This window comes from Nerophis lumbriciformis, linkage group LG29 (genome assembly GCF_033978685.3).
Source record: "Nerophis lumbriciformis linkage group LG29, RoL_Nlum_v2.1, whole genome shotgun sequence".
Classification (NCBI taxonomy): domain Eukaryota; kingdom Metazoa; phylum Chordata; class Actinopteri; order Syngnathiformes; family Syngnathidae; genus Nerophis; species Nerophis lumbriciformis.
The window spans coordinates 28,351,481-28,375,000 of record NC_084576.2 but is presented as its reverse complement, the minus strand read 5'-3'; the positions used below and the strand labels follow the sequence as shown (position 1 = coordinate 28,375,000).

The following is a 23,520-nucleotide window of genomic DNA, read 5'->3' as shown; positions in this document are numbered from 1 at the left end:
AAAATACCACAACTGAGACCCCCGGACTGTTGAACAACTTAACTTCTATTTTAATGATTATTTCAAGTTTCTCAGTGTGAACATGAAATATCTTGTCTTTGCAGTCTATTCAATTGAATATAAGTTGAAAAGGATTTGTTGTATTCTCTTTTTATTTAGCATTTACACAACGTGACAACTTCACTGCTTTTAGGGGTTTGTAGAAGAAATAGGTAATAAAGGTGTGGCACTGACCTGTGCAGATGAGCGGTGGTAGGCGGAGTAGTGTAGGGGTGCAGCGTCGTGGGCCAGGCCCGGGTACTGGCTCTGGATGGGAAGAGGATGCTGGCTGGCGTAGCTCCCATAGTTGTAGCTGCCGGTGTATCTGCAACACGCACGCACATTTTCAACATGCCCGGAAAAGCCCACGTAGAGATGGACTTCTTAATTACCCGTGCTCCTCTCTGTGGGTGTAAACTGGCATGCGCTGGGCGGAGGGCGGTGGTGGTGGCGGCGGAGGCGGCGTGCCCGCTGAGCTGCTGGTCATGCAGGACAGCTGCTGGCCGGCGTCCGGAGCGGAGGCCCCCGCTGTAGTCACTGTGTATGTAAGGGACCACGTATATGACTGAACGGCGCCTGCCAGACACATACACCACAGCCAAATGTCACGCCGGCCCCAACAATCTCCCTGCCAGGGCGCTCACCTGTGGTGGAGGGGTACTCCGGCGACGGGTCGGCGGCGGGCGAGGCCGACGACACGGCGACCGAGTGGACGGACCTGGCCGGGGAGTAGGACCCCGGGGACGGCGAGGAGGTGGCCGTTATTTCCGTGAGAGTGAAGTCCTCGTCTCGCTCTGTAGGGAGACCCCAATTTAATATCACAAAGTAAAGTAGTCTTTTTGGAGAATAAAGTCACAAAGTTATGAGAGAAGAAATACAGTTGGAATTTTAAGAGAATAAATCATATTTTTATAGGATTTTATAAGAGGGAAATAAATTAAAAACGGCGAAGAAATAATTAGAATATTATAAATAAATACTACTAAAATACACAAATACTACAGTAATTTTTTTAAGTTGTAAAAGTATACAAAAAAAGTTGCAGTATTAAGACAACTTTTTTTTCCTTGTTAAATTAAAAGGAAAAAGAGTGGGAAAAAAATGCAATATTACGAAAATAAAGACTTTTTTCTTTTTTCTTTTTTTTTTAGAAAAAAAGATGTTGGATTACAAAAAAATTTTATATGAGATTCAGGTATTTTTTTCTCTAAAAAAAGCAATATTGTGGAAAAAAGATGTACTATTAGAATAAAATTATATATTTTTTCCATTTAAAAAGGTGAATAATTGCAACAAAAAAGTTGGAATATGAGATTAAAGTTAGAATTTTTCACGAAAAAGTTGTAAAATCATGAGAAATGTTACAATTTGTACATTAAAAACAAATAAAAAGTTGGGATATTGTGGGACTTTCTTTTAGAAAAACTTTAAAGTTGTAAAACTATACAAAAAAAGTTGTACACTCACAGCTGCTACTACCTCGAGTACTACTAGTACTACTACAACTAGTACTACTTGGGTACTGTACTGTACTGCAAGTACGTTTTGGAACTCAACAATTTTCCCTCAAAAGTCCAGGAAAAGTTGGAGTGTTAATGTTTAATATCACAAAGTAAAGTAGTCCTTTTGGAGAATAAAGTCACAAAGTTATGAGAGAAGAAATACAGTCGGAATTTTAAGAGAATAAATCATATTTTTATAGGATTTTATAAGAGGGAAATAAATTAAAAACAGTGAAGAAATAATTAGAATATTATAAATAAATACTGCTAGAATACACAAACACTACAGTTTTTTTTTAAAGTTGTAAAATTATACCAAAATAAGATGCAATATTACGAGAATAAAAACCTCTTTTTTTCTTTTAGAAAAAAGATGTTGGATTACAAAAATAATAATAATAAATAATATTAATTATTACAAAATTATTACAAAAATTATAATAATAAATAATATTAATTATTATTATTTTGGATGTTGGATTACAAAATTTTTTTATATGAGATTCAGGTATTTTTTTCTCTAAAAAAAGCAATATTGTGGAAAAAAGATGTACTATTAGAATAAAATTATATATTTTTTCCATTTAAAAAGGTGAATAATTGCAACAAAAAAGTTGGAATGTGAGATTAAACGAAAAAGTTGTAAAATCATGAGAAATGTTACAATTTTTACATTAAAAACAAATAAAAAGTTGGGATATTATGGGATTTTCTTTTAAAAAAACTTTAAAGTTGTAAAACTATACAAAAAAAGTTGCACACTCACAGCTGCTACTACCTCGAGTACTACTATACTACTACAACTAGTACTACTTGGGTACTGTACTGTACTGCAAGTACGTTTTGGAACTCAACAATTTTCCCTCAAAAGTCAAGGAAAAGTTGGAGTGTTAATGTTTAATATCACAAAGTAAAGTAGTCCTTTTGGAGAATAAAGTCACAAAGTTATGAGAGAAGAAATACAGTCGGAATTTTAAGAGAATAAATCATATTTTTATAGGATTTTATAAGAGGGAAATAAATTAAAAACGGCGAAGAAATAATTAGAATATTATAAATAAATACTACTAGAATACACAAACACTACAGTTTTTTTTTTAAGTTGTAAAATTATACCAAAATAAGATGCAATATTACGAGAATAAAGACCTCTTTTTTTTCTTTTAGAAAAAAGATGTTGGATTACAAAAATAATAATAATAAATAATATTAATTATTACAAAATTATTACAAAAATTATAATAATAAATAATATTAATTATTATTATTTTGGATGTTGGATTACAAACATTTTTTATATGAGATTCAGGTATTTTTTTCTCTAAAAAAAGCAATATTGTGGAAAAAAGATGTACTATTAGAATAAAATTATATATTTTTTCCATTTAAAAAGGTGAATAATTGCAACAAAAAAGTTGGAATGTGAGATTAAACGAAAAAGTTGTAAAATCATGAGAAATGTTACAATTTGTACATTAAAAACAAATAAAAAGTTGGGATATTGTGGGACTTTCTTTTAGAAAAACTTTAAAGTTGTAAAACTACAAAAAAAGTTGTACACTCACAGCTGCTACTACCTCGAGTACTACTATACTACTACAACTAGTACTACTTGGGTACTGTACTGTACTGCAAGTACGTTTTGGAACTCAACAATTTTCCCTCAAAAGTCAAGGAAAAGTTGGAGTGTTAATGTTTAATATCACAAAGTAAAGTAGTCCTTTTGGAGAATAAAGTCACAAAGTTATGAGAGAAGAAATACAGTCGGAATTTTAAGAGAATAAATCATATTTTTATAGGATTTTATAAGAGGGAAATAAATTAAAAACGGCGAAGAAATAATTAGAATATTATAAATAAATACTACTAGAATACACAAACACTACAGTTTTTTTTTTAAGTTGTAAAATTATACCAAAATAAGATGCAATATTACGAGAATAAAGACCTCTTTTTTTTCTTTTAGAAAAAAGATGTTGGATTACAAAATAATAATAATAAATAATAATAATAATAATAAATAAATAAATAATAATAATAAATTAATAATAAAATAAGATCCAAGTATTTGTTTTCTAAAAAAAGCAATATGTATTATTAGAATAAAATTCAATATTTTCCATTTAAAAAGGTGATTAATTGCAACAAAAAAGTTGCAATTTCTGTGAGAAACAAGTCACAAAGCTATGAGAGAAGAAATACAAACAGTCAGAAGGTTAAGGGAATAAATCATAGGGGGCGGCATGGCGTAGTGGGTAGAGCAACCGTGCCAGAAACCTGAGGGTTGCAGGTTCGCTCCCCGCCTCTTACCATCCAAAAATCGCTGCCGTTGTGTCCTTGGGCGGGACACTTCACCCTTTGCCCCCGGTGCCACTCACACCGGTGAATTGAATGATGAATGATAGGTGGTGGTCGGAGGGGCCGTTGGCGCAAATTGCAGCCACGCTTCCGTCAGTCTACCCCAGGGCAGCTGTGGCTATGAAAGTAGCTTACCACCACCAGGTGTGAATGAATGATGGGTTCTACATGTAAAGCGACTTTGGGTACTTAGAAAAGCGCTATATAAATCCCAGGTATTATTATTATTATTAATGTTTAATATCACAAAGTAAAGTAGTCCTTTTGGAGAATAAAGTCACAAAGTTATGAGAGAAGAAATACAGTCGGAATTTTAAGAGAATAAATCATATTTTTATAGGATTTTATAAGAGGGAAATAAATTAAAAACGGCGAAGAAATAATTAGAATATTATAAATAAATACTACTAGAATACACAAACACTACAGTTTTTTTTTTAAGTTGTAAAATTATACCAAAATAAGATGCAATATTATATAATAATAAATAATATTAATGATTATTATTTTTGTACAAATAATTACAAATAATTACAAAAATAATAATAATTAATATTATTTATTATTATTATTTTTGTAATCCAACATCTTTTTTCTGAAAGAAAAAAAAAGAGGTCTTTATTCTCGTAATATTGCATCTTATTTTGGTATAATTTTACAACTTAAAAAAAAAAACTGTAGTGTTTGTGTATTCTAGTAGTATTTATATATAATATTCTAATTATTTCTTCACTGTTTTTAATTTATTTCCCTCATAAAAAATCCTATAAAAATATGATTTATTCTCTTAAAATTCCGACTGTATTTCTTCTCTCAATACTTGGATCTAATTTTATTATTTATTTATTATTATTTATTTATTATTTATTATTATTATTTTTGTAATCCAACATCTTTTTTCGAAAAGAAAAAAAAGAGGTCTTTATTCTCGTAATATTGCATCTTATTTTGGTATAATTTTACAACTTTAAAAAAAGACTGTAGTGTTTGTGTATTCTAGTAGTATTTATTTATAATATTCTAATTATTTCTTCGCTGTTTTTAATTTATTTTCCTCTTATAAAATCCTATAAAAATATGATTTATTCCCTTAACCTTCTGACTGTTTGTATTTCTTCTCTCATAGCTTTGTGACTTGTTTCTCACAGAAATTGCAACTTTTTTTGTTGCAATTAATCACCTTTTTAAATGGAAAATATTGAATTTTATTCTAATAATACATATTGCTTTTTTTTACAAAACAAATACTTGGATCTTATTTTATTATTTATTTATTATTATTTATTTATTATTATTTATTTATTATTATAAATAAATAATAATAAATAAATAATAAAATGAGATCCAAGTATATGTTTTCTAAATAAAGCAATATGTATTATTAGAATAAAATTCAATATTTTCCATTTAAAAAGGTGATTAATTGCAACAAAAAAGTTGCAATTTCTGTGAGAAACAAGTCACAAAGCTATGAGAGAAGAAATACAAACAGTCAGAAGGTTAAGGGAATAAATCATATTTTTATAGGATTTTATAAGAGGAGAATAAATAAAAAAAAACTGAAGAAATAATTTAAATATTATAAATAAATACTACTAAAATACACAAATAGTATAGTCGTTTTTTAAAGTTGTAAAATTATACAAAACAACTTGCACTATTATGACATCTATTTTTTTTCTTTTAGAAAAAAGATGTTGGATTACAAAAATAATAATAATAAATAATAATAATAAAGCGGTAGAAAATGAATGGATGGATGGATAATAAATAAATAAATAATAATAATAATAATAAATTAATAATAAAATAAGATCCAAGTATTTGTTTTCTAAAAAAAAGCAATATGTATTATTAGAATAAAATTCAATATTTTCCATTTAAAAAGGTGATTAATTGCAACAAAATAGTTGCAATTTCTGTGAGAAACAAGTCACAAAGCTATGAGAGAAGAAATACAAACAGTCAGAAGGTTAAGGGAATAAATCATATTTTTATATGATTTTATAAGAGGAAAATAAATTAAAAACAGCGAAGAAATAATTAGAATATTATAAATAAATACTACTAGAATACACAAACATTACAGTTTTTTTTTAAAGTTGTAAAATTATACCAAAATAAGATGCAATATTACGAGAATAAAGACCTCTTTTTTTTCTTTTAGAAAAAAGATGTTGGATTACAAAAATAATAATAATAAATAATAATAATAATAAATAAATAATAATAAATAAATAATAAAATGAGATCCAAGTATTTGTTTTCTAAAAAAAGCAATATGTATTATTAGAATAAAATTCAATATTTTCCATTTAAAAAGGTGATTAATTGCAACAAAAAAGTTGCAATTTCTGTGAGAAACAAGTCACAAAGCTATGAGAGAAGAAATACAAACAGTCAGAAGGTTAAGGGAATAAATCATATTTTTATAGGACTTTATAAGAGGAAAATAAATTAAAAACAGCGAAGAAATAATTAGAATATTATAAATAAATACTACTAAAATACAGAAACACTACAGTCTTTTTCTAAAGTTGTAAAATTATACCAAAAAAAGATGCAATATTACGAGAATAAAGACCTCTTTTTTTCTTTTAGAAAAAAGATGTTGGATTACAAAAATAATAATAATAAATAATAATAATAATAATAATAAATAAATAATAATAATAAATAAATAATAAAATAAGATCCAAGTATTTGTTTTCTAAAAAAAGCAATATGTATTATTAGAATAAAATTCAATATTTTCCATTTAAAAAGGTGATTAATTGCAACAAAAAAGTTGCAATTTCTGTGAGAAACAAGTCACAAAGTTATGAGAGAAGAAATACAGTCGGAATATTAAGAGAATCAATTATATTTTTTATATGATTTTATAAGAGGAAAATACATTAAAAAACTGAAGAAATAATTTGAATATGATAAATAAATACTACTAAAATACACAAATAGTATAGTCGTTTTTTAAAGTTGTAAAATTAAACAAAAAAAATTGCAGTATTATGACAACTTTTTTTAACTAAAAAGCAGTGGAAAAAAGATGCAATATTAAGAGAATAAAGACCTCTTTTTTTTTTCCTTTTTTTTTTAGAAAAAAGCTCTTACTAAAGATCTAATATGAAATTCAAGTTTTATTTTCTCTAAAAAAAACAATATTGTAGAAACAATGATGTATTATTAGAATAAAACATTTTTTTCCATTTAAAAAGGTAATTCATTGCAACAAAAAAGTTGGAATGTGAGATTAAAGTTAGAATTTTTCAAGAAAAAAGTTGTAAAATCATGAGAAATATTACAAGATTAAGGCCATAACTTTCTGTAGATTTTTTATTATAATTTTTTTTGGGAGAAAACAGATTAAATTAAAAAGATAAATAACCAGTTGGGATGTTATGTTTATGTAACATATTAATGTGTCTATAATATTAATAATAAAGATTCAAGTCATATTTTTGGTGAAATTACAAAAAATACTTAGAATATTATAAATAAATACTACTAAAATACACAAATACTAGTCATTTTTTAAAGTTGTAAAATTAAAAAAAAAGTTGCAGTATTATGACAACTTCTTTAACTTGTTAAATTTAAAAAAAACAGTGGAAAAAAGATGCAATATTACGAGAATAAAGACGTCTTTTTGTTTAGAAAAAAGATGTTACAAAGAAATGAAAAATGAGATTCAGGAAAAAAATATGTATTAATAGAATAAAACCATTGTTTTCATTTAAAAAGGGGAATAATTGCAACAAAAAAATGTGTTGGAATGTGAGATTAAAAAAAGTCAAAGTTATGAGAGAAGAAATACAGTCGGAATATTAAGAGAATAAATCATATTTTTATATGATTTTATAAGAGGAAAATAAATTAAAAAACTGTGAAGAAATAATTAGAATATTATAAATAAATACTACTAAAATACACAAATACTACAGTAATTTTTTTAATTTGTAAAATTATACAAAAAAAGTTGCAGTATTATGACAACTTTTTTTTCCTTGTTAAATTAAAAGGAAAAAGAGTGGGGGAAAAAATGCAATATTACAAAAATAAAGACTTTTTTCTTTTTTCTTTTTTTTTTAGAAAAAAAGATGTTGGATTACAAAATTTTTTTATATGAGATTCAGGTATTTTTTTCTCTAAAAAGCAATATTGTGGAAAAAAGATGTACTATTAGAATAAAATTATATATTTTTTCCATTTAAAAAGGTGAATAATTGCTACAAAAAAGTTGGAATGTGAGATTAAAGTTAGAATTTTTCACAAAAAAGTTTTAAAATCATGAGAAATGTTACAATTTTTACATTAAAAACAAATAAAAAGTTGGGATATTATGGGATTTTCTTTTAGAAAAACTTTAAAGTTGTAAAACTATACAAAAATAGTTGCACACTCACAGCTGCTACTACCTCGAGTACTACTATACTACTACAACTAGTACTACTTGGGTACTGTACTGTACTGCAAGTACGTTTTGGAACTCAACAATTTTCCCTCAAAAGTCAAGGAAAAGTTGGAGTGTTAATGTTTAATATCACAAAGTAAAGTAGTCCTTTTGGAGAATAAAGTCACAAAGTTATGAGAGAAGAAATACAGTCAGAATTTTAAGAGAATAAATCATATTTTTATAGGATTTTATAAGAGGAAAATAAATTAAAAACAGCGAAGAAATAATTAGAATATTATAAATAAATACTACTAGAATACACAAACACTACAGTCTTTTTTTAAAGTTGTAAAATTATACCAAAATAAGATGCAATATTACAAGAATAAAGACCTTTTTTCTTCTTTTAGAAAAAAGATGCTGGATTACAAAAATAATAATAATAAATAATAATACATAAATAATAATACATAAATAATAAAATAAGATCCAAGTATTTGTTTTCTAAAAAAAAGCAATATGTATTATTAGAATAAAATTCAATATTTTCCATTTAAAAAGGTGATTAATTGCAACAAAAAAGTTGCAATTTCTGTGAGAAACAAGTCACAAAGCTATGAGAGAAGAAATACAAACAGTCAGAAGGTTAAGGGAATAAATCATATTTTTATAGGATTTTATAAGAGGAAAATAAATAAAAAAAACTGAAGAAATAATTTAAATATTATAAATAAATACTACTAAAATACACAAATAGTATAGTCGTTTTTTAAAGTTGTAAAATTATACAAAACAACTTGCACTATTATGACATCTATTTTTTAACTTGTTAAAAGAGAAAAAAAACATAAAAAAAAAAAAGATGCAATATTAAGAAAATAAAGACATCTTTTTTGGGGGAAAAAAGATGTTGGATTACAAATAAAATGTGATATGAGATTCAGGTATTTTTTTCTCTAAAAAAGCAATATTGTGGAAAAAAAGATGTATTATTAGAATAAAATGATATTATTTCCATTTAAAAAGGTGATTAATTGCAACAAAAAAGTTGGAATGTGAGATTAAAGTTAGAATTTTTCACAAAAAAGTTGTAAATTCATGAGAAATATTACAATTTTTACATTAAAAACAAATAAAAAGTTGTGATATGGGATTTTTTTTAAGAAAAACTTTAAAGTTGTAAAATAATACAAAAAAAGTTGCACACTCACAGCTGCTACTACCTCGAGTACTAATAGTACTACTACAACTAGTACTACTTTGGTACTGTACTGTACTGCAAGTACGTTTTGGAACTCAACAATTTTCCCTCAAAAGTCAAGGAAAAGTTGGAGTGTTAATGTTTAATATCACAAAGTAAAGTAGACCTTTTGGAGAATAAAGTCACAAAGTTATGAGAGAAGAAATACAGTCAGAATTTTAAGAGAATAAATCATATTTTTATAGGATTTTATAAGAGGGAAATAAATTTAAAAAACTGAAGAAATAATTAGAATATTATAAAAAAATACTACTAAAATACAGAAACACTACAGTCTTTTTTTAAAGTTGTAAAATTATACCAAAAAAAGATGCAATATTACAAGTCAAAGTTAAAGACCTTTTTTTTTCTTTTAGAAAAAAGATGTTGGATTACAAAAAAATAATATAAGATTCAGGTATTTTGTTTTCTAAAAAAATATGTATTAGAATAAAATTCTATATTTTCCATTTAAAAAGGTGACTAATTGCAAAAAAAAAGTTGCAATTTCTGTGAGAAACAAGTCACAATGTTATGAAAGAAGAAATACAAACAGTCAGAAGGTTAAGGGAATAAATCATATTTTTATAGGATTTTATAAGAGGAAAATTAAAAAAAAAAAACTGAAGGAATAATTTGAATATTATAAATAAATACTACTAAAATTCACAAATAGTATAGTCGTTTTTTAAAGTTGTAAAATTATACAAAAAAGTTGCAGTGTTATGACATCTATTTTTTAACTTGTTAAATTAAAAGGAAAAAAAAAATTGGAAAAAAAGATGCAATATTACAAAAATAAAGACATCTTTTTTTCCCCAAAAAAAGATGTCTTTATTTTTTGGGGAAAAAAAGATGTTGGATTACAAAAAAAAACGTAATATGAGATTCAGATTTTTTTTTTCTGTAAAAAAAGCAATATTGTGGAAAAAAATATGTATTATTAGTACAAAATTCTATTTTATCCATTTAAAAAGGTGATTAATTGCAACAAAAAAGTTGGAATGTGAGATTAAAAATAGTCACAAAGTTTTGAGAGAAGAAATACAGTCGGAATATTACGAGAGGAATAGTATGATTTTCATAAAAGTAAACTAAATACAAAAGCGTGAAAAAATAAATAAATACTACTAAAATACAAAAATACTGCAGTCATATTTTAAAATTGTAAAATTATACAAAATAAGTTGCAGTATTACGACAACTTTTTTCAACTTGAATAAATCATATTTTTATATGATTTTATAAGAGGAAAATAAATTAAAAACTGTGAAGAAATAATTAGAATATTATAAATAAATACTACTAAAATACACAAATACTACAGTATTTTTTTAAAGTTGTAAAATTATACAAAAAAAATGCAATATTAAGAGAATAAAGACCTCTTTTTTTTCTTTTTTTCTTTTTTTTTTAGAAAAAAGATGTCGAATTACAAAAAAATAAAATAAGATTCAGGTATTTTGTTTTCTAAAAAAAGCAATATTGTGGAAAAAATATGTATTATTAGAATACAATTCTATATTTTCCATTTAAAAAGGTGACTAATTGCAACAAAAAAGTTGCGATTTCTCTGAGAAACAAGTCACAAAGTTATGAGAGAAGGTTAAGGGAATAAGTCATATTTGTATAGGATTTTATAAGAGGAAAATAAAATAAAAACTGAAGAGATAATTTGAATATTATAAATAAATACTACTAAAATTCACAAATACTAGTCATTTTTTAAAGTTGTAAAATTATCCAAAAAAAGTTGCAGTATTATGACCACTTTTTTTAAACTTGTTAAATTAAAAAGAAAAAAAAACATTGGAAAAAAAGATGCAATATTACGAAAATAAAGACCTTTTTTTTTTTTTTTTTTTTTTTTTTTTTTTATAAAAAGATGTTACAAAAAAATGTAATATGAGATTCAGGTATTTTTTCTCTAAAAAAAAAAAAGCAATATTGTGGAAAAAAAAGGATGCATTATTAGAATACATTTCTATTTTTTCCATTTAAAAAGGTGATTAATTGCAACAAAAAAGTTGGAATGTGAGATTAAAGTTAGAATTTTTCAAGAAAAGTTGTAAAATCATGAGAAATATTACAAGATTAATGCCATAACTTTCTGTAGATTTTTTTTTTAAATTATATTGTTGGGAGAAAAAAGATTACATTAAAAACATGAATAAAAAGTTTTTTAAAGTTGTAAAATTATACAAAAAAAGTTGCAGTATTATGACAACTTTTTTTAACTTGTTAAATTAAAAGGAAAAAAAACATTGGAAAAAAAAGATGCAATATTACAAAAATAAAGACATCTTTTGTAGGGGAAAAAAGATGTTGGATTACAAAAAAACCGTAATATGTGATTCAGGTATTTTTTTCTCTAAAAAAACAATATTGTGGAAAAAAATATGTATTAATAGAATAAAACTATTTTTTTCATTTAAAAAAGTAAATCATTGCAACAAAAAAGTTGGAATGTGAGATTAAAAAAAGTCAAAGTTATGAGAGAACAAATACAGTCAGAATATTAAGAGAATAAATCATATTTTTATATGATTTTTATAAGAGGAAAAAAACAAAAACAAAACAGTGACGAAATAATTTGAATATTATGAATAAATACTACTAAAATACACAAATACTACAGTCATTTTTTAAAGTTGTAAAATCATACAGAAAAAGTTGCAGTATTATGACAACTTTTTTTAACTTGTTAAATTTTTTTTAAAAAACAGTGGAAAAAAAGATGCAATATTATGAGAATAAAGACCTTTTTTTTCTAACAGAAAAAAGATATTACAAAAAAATCCAATATGAGATTCAGGTATTTTTTTCTCTAAAAAAATAATATTGTAGAAAAAAAGATGTATTATTAGAATAAAACGATTATTTCCATTCAAAAAGGTGATTCATTGCAACAAAAAAGTTGGAATGTGTGATTAAAGTTAGAATTTTTCAAGAAAAAAAGTTGTAAAATCATGAGAAATATTACAAATATTCTGTAGATATTTTATGAAATTTTTGGGAGAAAAAAACTTAAATTAAAAAGATAAATAAAAAGTTTGGATATTATTTATTTTTTTAAGAAAAAAAATGAAAATATTAAATAGAATTGGGTTATCACAACATTAAAGTCATATTTTATTTTTAGATAAAATATGTAACATATTAATGTGTCTATAATATCAATAATAAAGATTCAAGTCATATTTTTGGTGAAATTACAAAAAATACTTAGAATATTATAAATAAATACTACTAAAATACACAAATACTACAGTCATTTTTTGAAGTTGTAAAATTATCCCAAAAATGTTGCAGTATTATGAAAACTTTTTTTAACTTGTTAAATTTAAAAAAAAAAAGTAGAAAAAAAGATGCAATATTACGAGAATAAAGACCTACTTTTTTTCTTTTTAGAAAAAAGATATTACAAAAATATTTAATATGAGATTCAGGTATTTTTTTCTCTAAAAAAACAACATTGTCGAAAAAAATATGTATTATTAGAATAAAACTATTTTTTCCATTTATAAAGGTGACTCATTGCAACAAAAAAGTTGGAATGTGTGATTAAAGTTAGAATTTTTCAAGAAAAAAAGTTGTAAAATGATGAGTATAATTACAAATATTCTGTAGATATTTTATGAAATTTTTGGGGAAAAAAAACTTAAAATTAAAAAGATAAATAAAAAGTTTGGATATTATTTATTTTTTTAAGAAAAAAATGAAAATATTAAATAGAATTGGGTTATCACAACATTAAAGTCATATTTTATTTTTAGATAAAATATGTAACATATTAATGTGTCTATAATATTAATAATAAAGATTCAAGTCATATTTTTGGTGAAATTACAAAAAATACTTAGAATACTATAAATAAATACTACTAAAATACACAAATACTACAGTCGTTTTTTGAAGTTGTAAAATTATCCCCAAAACTTTTTTTAACTTGTTAAATTAAAAAAAACTGTGGAAAAAAAAGATGCAATATTACGGGAATAAAGACGTATTTTTGTTTAGAAAAAAGATATTACAAACAAATGTAATATGAGATTCAGGAAAAAAATATGTATTAATAGAATAAAACTATTGTGTCTATAATAATAATAATAAAGATTCAAGTCATATTTTTGGTGAAGTGACAAAAAAGCCTGTCATGTTATACGATGAACGTTGTGTTTTTTTAAGGTTATTAGTAGGAAGAAAAGTACATTTCCCTGATGAACATTTATAAGTGCTTGCTATGATAGGCTGTCACGTACGAACCGCTGCTCTCGCCCTTCATGGCCCTCATCAGCTCGTTGGCCCTCTCCTGGCAGTGGAGCGACTCCAGCAGGTAGAGCACGTAGTCATCAAACATGAGATGGATCAGGTGGAAGGAGCCTGCAGCACAACAAGCCCGTGTTGTTATTACTATTAACATCATCATCGCCATGGTGATGACATCACATCCTCCCCACACATAACTGGAATGCACTCCTGAATTTTCCACAGCCAGAAATAGGTCTGTTGACCTCCGGGCGGAGGGGTCAAACAGAATTGAGGGTGTCATTGTGGCCGCATGACAAACACTCGCCGCCATTCAGCCGTCATAAAATGGAAAAGAGGTTCGGGGGGGGAAGAAGTCTTTTGTTAATTATCTGTTTGTGCACATAAAGCTGCTTCATCGCCACACCACCACCAGCTGGCTATTTCATATTCAAACAAGTTTTTCTATTCGTTTTAACGGCGCCTCCATTATCAGGGCCACGCCCCCTTTCACCTGCACACCTGCTTTCACTTTCTAGAAACATCTGGATATCTGCAATGCTCCATTGTCTACTGCTATGATGCAATGTGACTTACTATCCTTCATGGAAGACTTTCTACAAAGTTGTCACAGGGGCATGTTCACCACTGTGTTACATGGCCTTTCCTTTTAACAACACTCAGTAAAGGTTTGGGAACTGAGGAGACACATTTTTGAAGTGGAATTCTTTCCCATTCTTGCTTGATGTACAGCTTAAGTTGTTCAACAGTCTCCCTTCTCATATTTTAGCCTTCATAATGCACCAATGGGAGACAGGTCTGGACTACAGGCAGGCCAGTCTAGTACCCGCACTCTTTTACTATGAAGCCACGCTGTTGTAACACGTGGCTTGGCATTGGCTTGCTGAAATAAGCAGGGGCGTCCATGATAACGTTGCTTGGATGGCAACATATGTTGCTCCAAAACCTGTATGTACCTTTCAGCATTAATGGTGCCTTCACAGATGTGTAAGTTACCCATGTCTTGGCCACTAATACACCCCCATACCATCACACTTTTACACTTTGCGCCTAGAACAATCCGGATGGTTCTTTTCCTCTTTGTTCCGTCCACAGTTTCCAAAAACAATTTGAAATGTGGACTCGTCAGACCACAGAACACTTTTCCACTTTGCATCAGACCATCTTAGATGAGCTCGGGCCCAGTGAAGCCGGCGGCGTTTTCTGGGTGTTGTTGATAAATGGCTTTGGCTTTGCAGAGTAATAATAATAATAATAGTAATGGATAAGATTTTATATCGCGCTTTTCTATTATTAGATACTCAAAGCGCTCACAGAGAAGTGGGAACCCATCATTCATTCGCACCTGGTGGTGGTAAGCTACATTTGTAGCCAAAGCTGCCCTGGGGTGGACTGACGGAAGAGAGTCTGCGCCTACGGCCCCTCCGACCACCACCTATCATTCATTCACCAGTGTGAACGGCACCGGGGGCAAGGGTGAAGTGTCCTGCCCAAGGACACAACGGCAGCGATTTGGATGTCAAGAGGCGAGGAAAGAACCTGCAACCCTCGGGTTTCTGGCACGGCCGCTCTACCCACTACGCCATACCGCCCCTAGTAGAGTTTTAACTTGCACTTACAGATGTAGCGACCAACTGTAGTTACTAACAGTGTTTTTTCTGAAGTGTTCCTGAGCCCATGTGGTGATATCCTTTACACACCGATTTCGCTTTTTGATGCAGTACCGCCTGAGGGATCCAAGGTCCGTAATGTCATGGCTTACGTGCAGTGATTTCTCCAGATTCTCTGAACCTTTTGATGATATTACGGGCCGTAGATGGTGAAATCCCTAAATTCCTTGCAATAGCTGGTTGAGAAATGTTGTTCTTAAACAATTTGCTCACGCGTTTGTCGACAAAGTGGTGACCCTCGCCCCGTCCTTGTTTGTGAATGACTGAGCATTTCATGGAAGCTGCTTTTATACCCAATCATGGCACCCACCTGTTCCCTATTAGCCTGTTCACCTGTGGGATGTTCCAATTAACATCCTCAACTTTCTCAGTCTTTTTTGCCACTTGTGCCAGCTTTTTTTGAAACATGTTGATTTGCAATTCCAAATGAGCCAATATTTGCAAATAATAAAGTTTCTCAGTGTGAACATGAAATATCTTGTCTTTGCAGTCTATTCAATTGAATATAAGTTGAACAGCATTTGCAAATCATTGTATTCTCTTTTTATTTACAATTTACACAACGTGACGACTTCACTGCTTTTGGGGTTTTGTAGGTTAAAAACATATTTTTACTCCCTGGCATTCAAATCCAGTTAGACAGGATATCTTGGTTGTGTTTATTTCTTGTTTTATCCTTTGTATTTATTTATTACACTTTTGTATTTTAGGTGATATATATTCTGCACATCTTTGAAGGTACACTATATTGCCAAAAGTATTTGGCCACCTGCCTTGACTCACATATGAACTTGAAGTGCCATCCCATTCCTAACTCATAGGGTTCACTATGATGTCTGTCCACCTTTTGCAGCTATTACAGCTTCAACTCTTCTGGGAAGGCTGTCCACAAGGTTGTGGAGTGTGTTTATAGGAATTTTCCACCATTCTTCCAAAAGCGCATTGGTGAGGTCACACACTGATGTTGGTGGAGAAGGCCTGGCTCTCAGTCTCTGTTCTAATTCATCCCAAAAGGTGTTCTATCGGGTTCAGGTCAGGACTCTGTGCAGGCCAGTCAAGTTCATCCACACCAGACTCTGTCATCCATGTCTTTATGGACCTTGCTTTGTGCCCCTGGGAGGTGAGGGGAGCAGTGGGCAGCAGCGGTGCCGCGCCCGGGAATCATTTTTTGGTGATTTAACCCCCAATTCCAACCCTTGATGCTGAGTGCCAAGCAGGGAGGTAATGGGTCCCATTTTTTTTTATAGTCTTTAGTATGACTCGGCCGGGGTTTGAACTCACAACCTACCGATCTCAGGGCGGACCCTCTAACCACAAGGCCACTGAGTAGGTACTGAGTGTTGTTAAAAGGAAAGGCCATGAAACATTTTTTTCCTGAAAAGAATAAAACATTTCCCTTAATTTTGGGGGAAAAAATAAAAAAGTTTCAGAAAAAACAAAAATGAAGAAATTATCTTATTTTTTTAATAAAACATTTAAATAAGGAATTTCCTTGAATTTAAGGGGGGGAAAAAGAGCAATATCTTTTCTGAAAAAAAAACTATAAATAAATTAAAAAGGCGGAATTTTTATTACAAATTACAATTTCTCTTATTTTCTGAAAAAAAAAAAAATTCCCCTTAATTTTTGGGGAATTAAAAAAAAAAAAAGAAGCAATTTCTTGTATTTTCTGAAATAAAAATAAATAAAAAAGCAGAATTTCTGCCATTTTCTGTAAAATGTACATTATTTTTAAATGCTGTGTCCAAATATTAAACTTTCAGTTTAGTGGTAAAAATGCCCCTGTCACAACTTTTTGGCATTAAATCTTAAGTTAATGATTTAAAAAAAAAAAAAGGTTTACCAGTGTGAACATGAAATATCTTGTCTTTGCAGTCTATTCCATTGAATATAAGTTGAAAAGGATTTGTTGTATTCTCTTTTTATTTACCATTTACACAACGTGACAACTTCACTGCTTTTGGGTTTTGTAGAAGCCTCAATATTTAAAGCCGGGCGTTTTATTTTTGAAAGTGGTCAAACACGAGGTCATACGGCACAAAAAAAGATTAAGGGAATATTGTCGTAGCAAAGTTGTAAAAGGACGAGTGAAGAATAGCGTTACACATTTTAATATCCTGAGGTTAAAGTGCTATTTTGTATTAAGTATGAAAAGACAAAGTCTTGTCTCTCCAGCTGCCTCCATGTGTTGCAACAAGGTCACATGCCAACACAAACTGAATTTCAAACAGCTCCGAGGGGGCGGATAACCTAATTAGCGCTCACTTTTGTCCGGCCATTGTTGAGACGGGGTATCTCTCATTGTGTGGCCGGGTCTCCACGGCAACCGCTCTGAAAAAAAACCTCCCGGCCGATTGGGACGGCGGCTAACTTCCCTGTGTGTGTGTGTGTTAATGGGCGCTCACCAAAGCTGGGGGCGCTGTGGAGCGTCATGTCCCGGATGACTCTGGTCCCGAAGCAGGACCACATGAGCAGGAACTGTTGGGCCACCTTCTTCAGGCAGCCGGGCCTCTTCCCCGACACCTGGGAGGAGGAGAGGATTTCCATGAGAAAAGGCCATTAACCCTTCGGCCTGTTTGGGCTCCGCCCTCTGGGAGCAGAGAACATGTCAACAAGTCAACTATTTCATTTGCCTTCCTATTGAGCCATTGTGTCCCGGGCGTTGCCGGGGCGACCGCATTTTACAAGCCCATAACGGGGCGCAAATGGGAAGTTTGTAGCCTCATTAAGTGGGAGGATGGCTGCCCGAGTGAGAGGAGAGCCAAGGCCAAGTCGCAGGTGCCTTTTTACGGCAAACATCGCTTGACTTGTTTGCATCTTCTCCCTGGGCTTGTGTAGGTTCTGTCCACACCTGCCAACCCCCCGCAGTCTAGTTTGTATGTTCCCTCTCCTTTTCATTTAATCACTTTCCCAAATTGCTTACTTTCATCAAACATTTTTTTAAATTATTTTTTTAATTAGGGACAACTTCCCTTACTTCCTGGAAAAATAAAAATAAAAAAACAACAATTTCCCCTCATTTTCTGAATAAAATGACAATATATAAAGAGGAATTTCCCTTATTTTCTGGAAAAAAAAGTCAAAAATAAAAAAAATTGAATTTCCCTTATTTTATGAAAAAGAAAATTAATTTCCCTTAATTTTGGGGAAAATAGAAATAAAAAATGAGCAATTTGTCCTATTTTCTGAAATAAAAATATATAAAAAAGGCGAACTTCTCTTAATTTTGTTTAAATGACCGTTATTTTTAAATACTGTTTCCAAATATCAAACTTTCATTAAAAACATTTTGAAAAGGGGGAATTTCCCTTATTTTCTGAAAAAAAGAAAAAGAAAAAAGTAAAATAATTTTTTTTATTTACCTTATTTTCTGGAGAGAAAAAAATTCCCTTAATTTTGGGGAAAAATAAAAATGAGCAATTTCTCTTATTTTCTGTAAAATGTCTGTTATTTTTAAATACCGTTTCCAAATATCAAACTTTCATTAAAAAACATTTTTGAAAAAGGGGAATTTCCCTTATTTTCTGAACAAAAAGAGGAAATTCCGAATTTCCCTCAATTTCTGAAATTTTTAAAAATAAAAATAGGGAAGTTCTTTTTTCCCCAAAAATATGAGAAATTTGGAATTTCCTATTTTTTTCAGAAAATAAGGGGAATTCCACTTTTTCAAAAATGTTTTTTAATGAAAGTTTGGTATTTGGAAACAGCATTTAAAAGACGAACATTTAACAGAAAATAGAAATTCTGTCTTTTTTTTAATCTATTTATAGTTTTTGCAGAAAATAGGAGGTATTGCTCTTTTTTAATTTTCCCCCTAAATTAAGGGAAATTCCTTCTTTTTTTTCATAAAATGAAATAAATTCCTCTTTTTTGTTGTATTTTTCTTCAGAAAATAAGGGAAATTCCTATTTTATTTTCTACACAAAACAAGGGAAATTCTTCATTTTTTGTTTTAATTTTTTTCAGGAAAATTCTTCCTTAATTTTTCCCCCCAGAAAATAAGGGAAATTCAGAATTTCCTCTTTTTTCAGAAAATAAGGGAAATTCAGCTTTTTCAAAAATGTTTTTAATGAAAGTTTGATATTTGGAAACAGCATTTAAAAATAACTGACATTTAACAGAAAATAAGACAAATTCCACCTTTTTTATTTATTTGTCTTTTTTTTTTTTCAGAAAATAGGAGAAATTGCTCTTTCTTATTTTTATTTTCCCATAAACTAAGGGAAATTCCTTCTTTTTTTCAGAAAATAAAATAAATTCCTCTTTTTTAGTTGTATTTTACTTTAGAAAATAAGGGAAATGCCTATTTTATATATTCTCCAGAAAATAAGGCAAATTCTTCATTTTTTGCTTTAATTTTTTTTCTCCGGAAAATAAGGGAATTTCGTCCTTAATTTTTGGTTCAGAAAAAAAGGGGAATCTCCCTTTTTCAAAAATGCTTTTAATGAAAGTTTTATATTTGGAAACAACATTTAAAAATAACGGAAATTTACCAGACCAAAGAAAAAAAAAAAAGGGAAATGCCTATTTTATATTTTCTACTGAAAATAAGGGAAATTCTTCACTTCTTGTTTTCCAGGATAATAGGGAAATTCTTCCTTAATTTTTTTCTTTCAGAAAATAAGTGAAATTCGGAATATCATATTTTTTTACGAAATAAAGGGAAATTCCTTTTTTTTTTTTTAAATAATGTTTTTAATGAAAGTTTGATATTTGGAAACAACATTTAAAAATAAGGGACATTTAACAGAACAAAAAAAAGAAAAATTCCCCCTTTTTTATTTATTTATAGTTTTTTCAGAAAATAAGATATTGCCTTTTTTGGTTTTTATTTTTCCCCTAAATTAAGGGAAATTCCTTCTTTTTTTCAGAAAGTGAAGTGAATTATATTTATATAGCGCTTTTCTCTAGTAACTCAAAGCACTTTACATAGTGAAACCCAATATCTAAGTTACATTTAAACCAGTGTGGGTGGCACTGGGAGCAGGTGGGTAGAGTGTCTTGCCCAAGGACACAACGGATGTAACTAGGATGGCGGAAGCGGGGATTGAACCTGCAACCCTCAAGTTGCTGGCACGGCCGCTCTACCAACCGAGCTATACCGCCCCTAAAAGAAAACTTTATAAATTGCTCTTTTTTGGTTGTATTTTTCTTCCGAAAATAAGGGAAATGCCTATTTTATATTTTCTACAGAAATTCTTCATTTTATTTTTTACTTTTTTTTTCAGGAAAATAGGAAAAGTCTTCCTTAATTTTTTTTTTCAGAAAATAAGGGGAATCTGCCTTTTTCAAAAATATTTAATGAAAGTTTGATATTTGGAAACAACATTTAAAAATAATGGAAATTCTGTCTTTTTTATTTGTGTTTTTTTTTTTAAAGAAAATAGGAGAAATTGCTCTTTTTTATTTCCCCCTAAATTAAGGTAAATTCCTTCTTTTGCACAAAATAAAATTAATTCCTATTTTTAGTTGTATTTTTCTTCAGAAAATAAGGGAAACACCCATTTTATATTTTTCTTCAGAAAATAAGGGAAATTCTTAATTTTTTTGTTTTCATTTTTTTCAGGAAAATAGGGAAATTCTTCCTTAATATTTTTCTTCTTCAGAAAATAAGGGAAATTCCACTTTTTCAAAAATGTTTTTTAATGAAAGTTTGATATTTCATCAATCCATCATTCAAAGTTTATTTATATAGCCCTAAATCCCGAGTGTCTCAAAGGGCTGCACAAGCCACAACGACATCCTCGGCTCAGATCCCACATCATTTGGAAACAACATTTAAAAATAACGGACATTCAACAGAAAATAAAAGCAATTCTGCCTTTTTTATTTATTTATAGTTTTTGCAGAAAATAGGAGATATTGCTCTTTCTTTATTTGTATTTTTCCCCTAAATTAAGGGAAAGTCCTTTTTTTCAGGAAATAAAAGATATTCCTCTTTTTTTGTTGTATTTTTCTTCAGAAAATAAGGGAAATGCCTATTTTATATTTTATATAGAAAATAAGGGAAATTCTTCATTTTTTTCCAGAAAAATATGGAAATTCTTCCTTAACCCTCCCCCCCAGAAAATAAGGGAATTTCGGAATTTCCTTTTTTTTCTCCAGAAAATAAGAGAAATTCCACCTTTTTTAATTTATTTATAGTTTTTTACAGAGAATAGGAGGTATTGCTCTTTGTTATAAATGATAAATGGATTGTACTTGTATAGCGCTTTTCTACCTTCAAGGTACTCAAAGCGCTTTGACACTACTTCCACATTTACCCATTCACACACACATTCACACACTGATGGAGGGAGCTGCCATGCAAGGCGCTAACCAGCACCCATCAGGAGCAAGGGTGAAGTGTCTTGCTCAGGACACAACGGACATGACGAGGTTGGTACTAGGTGAGGATTGAACCAGGGACCCTCAGGTTGCGCACGGCCACTCTTCCACTGCGCCACGCCGTCCCTTGTTGTTATATTTTCCTTCAGAAAATAAGGGAAATTTCTTCATTAAAAATATATATATTATTTTCAGGAAAATAAGGAAATTCTTCCTAATTTTTTCTTCAGAAAATACGGGAATTTCGGAATTTCCTTATGTTCAGAAAATAAAACACATTCTTCCTTTTTAGTTGTACTTTCTTTCAGAAAATAAGGAAAATTCTTCATAAATGTTTTTAAAAAAATCAGGAAAATAGGGAAATTCTTCCTTAATTTTTTCTTCAAAAAGTATGGGAATTTCCTCTTTTTTTCCCAGAAAATAAAGAGAATTCCCCTTTTTCAAAAATGTTTTTTAATAAAAGTTTGATATTTGGAAACAGCATTTAAAAATAACATTTAACAGAAAATAAGAGAATATCTGCCTTTTTTTATTTATTTATAGTTTTTGCAGAAAATAGGAGGTATTGCTCTTTCTTTATTTGTATTTTTCCCCCAAATTAAGGGAAAGTCCTTTTTTCCGGAAAATAAAAGATATTCCTCTTTTTTTCTTGTATTTTTCTTCAGAAAATAAGGGAAATGCCTATTTTATATTTTCTACTCAAAATAAGGAACATTCTTCTTTTTTCTTCTTCAGGAAAATAGGGAAATTCTTCCCCCCCTCCCCCAAGAAAATAAGGGAATTTCGGAATTTCCCATACATTTTCGAGAAAAAAAGACAAATTCTACCTTTTTTATTTATTTATAATTTTTGCAGAGAATGGGAGGTATTGCTCTTTTTTTGTTTTTATTTTTCCCCTAAATTAAGGGAAATTCCTTCTTTTTTTTCAGAAAATAAAACACATTCCACTTTTTTAGTTGTATTTTCCTTCAGAAAATAAGGGAAATTATTCATTAAAAAAAAAAAAATTCAGGAAAATAGGGAAATTCCCCTTTTTCAAAAATGTTTTTTAATGAAAGTTTGATATTTGGAAACAACATTTAAAATATAAGGGCCATTTTTAACAGAACAAAAAAAAAAAAAAAAAAAAAAAAAAAATTACGCCTTTTTAATTTATTTATAGTTTTTGCAGAGAATAGGATGTATTGCTCTTTTTTATTTTTTATTTCCCTCCTAAATTAAAGGAATTTCCTTCTTTTTTTCAGAAAATAAAATACAATCCTCTTTTTTAGTTGTATTTTTCTTCAGAAAATAAGGGAAATTCTTCATTAAAAAAAAATAAAAAATTGGGAAATTCTTCCTTAATTTTTTCTTCAGAAAATATGTGAATTTCGGAATTTCCTCTTTTTTTCAGAAAATAAGGGGAATTCCCCTTTTTCAAAAATATTTTTTAATGAAAGTTTGATATTTGGAAAAAACATTTAAAAATAACGGCCATTTAACAGAACAACAACAACAAAAATCCGCCTTTTTTATTAATTTATAGTTTTTTCAGAAAATTCTTCATTTCTTGTATGAATTTTTTTCGTTATCAATCCCGTTTTTTTCCATCACTTTAATCTAAAACGGTAACACTAACCGATTTTACCGTCTATTGTTCCGTCCTTACTTGTATATTTATTGTTGTCATGTACGCTGAGGTGAAGAAGAACCTGACCACCACAAATAGTCTAAGCTGACCAC

The 23,520-nt window shown here is 29.0% G+C and overlaps 1 protein-coding gene across 2 annotated transcripts in view; it reads right to left on the bottom strand.

Annotated features, from left to right (window-relative positions):
- The window catches only part of rfx4 (regulatory factor X, 4), a 104,194-nt gene that overhangs the window by 7,614 nt on the left and 73,060 nt on the right, over nucleotides 1–23,520 (bottom strand). The window contains exons 13-17 of one of the 2 annotated variants that reach the window (XM_061924573.1): nucleotides 17,877–17,994; nucleotides 13,799–13,915; nucleotides 684–833; nucleotides 432–615; nucleotides 235–364 (exon numbers count right to left, since the gene is read on the bottom strand). In XM_061924573.1, coding sequence (XP_061780557.1) covers nucleotides 235–364; nucleotides 432–615; nucleotides 684–833; nucleotides 13,799–13,915; nucleotides 17,877–17,994 — 699 coding nt within the window. The remainder of the gene's footprint in view (nucleotides 1–234; nucleotides 365–431; nucleotides 616–683; nucleotides 834–13,798; nucleotides 13,916–17,876; nucleotides 17,995–23,520) is intronic. The other variant, XM_061924576.1, reaches the window with a different exon arrangement.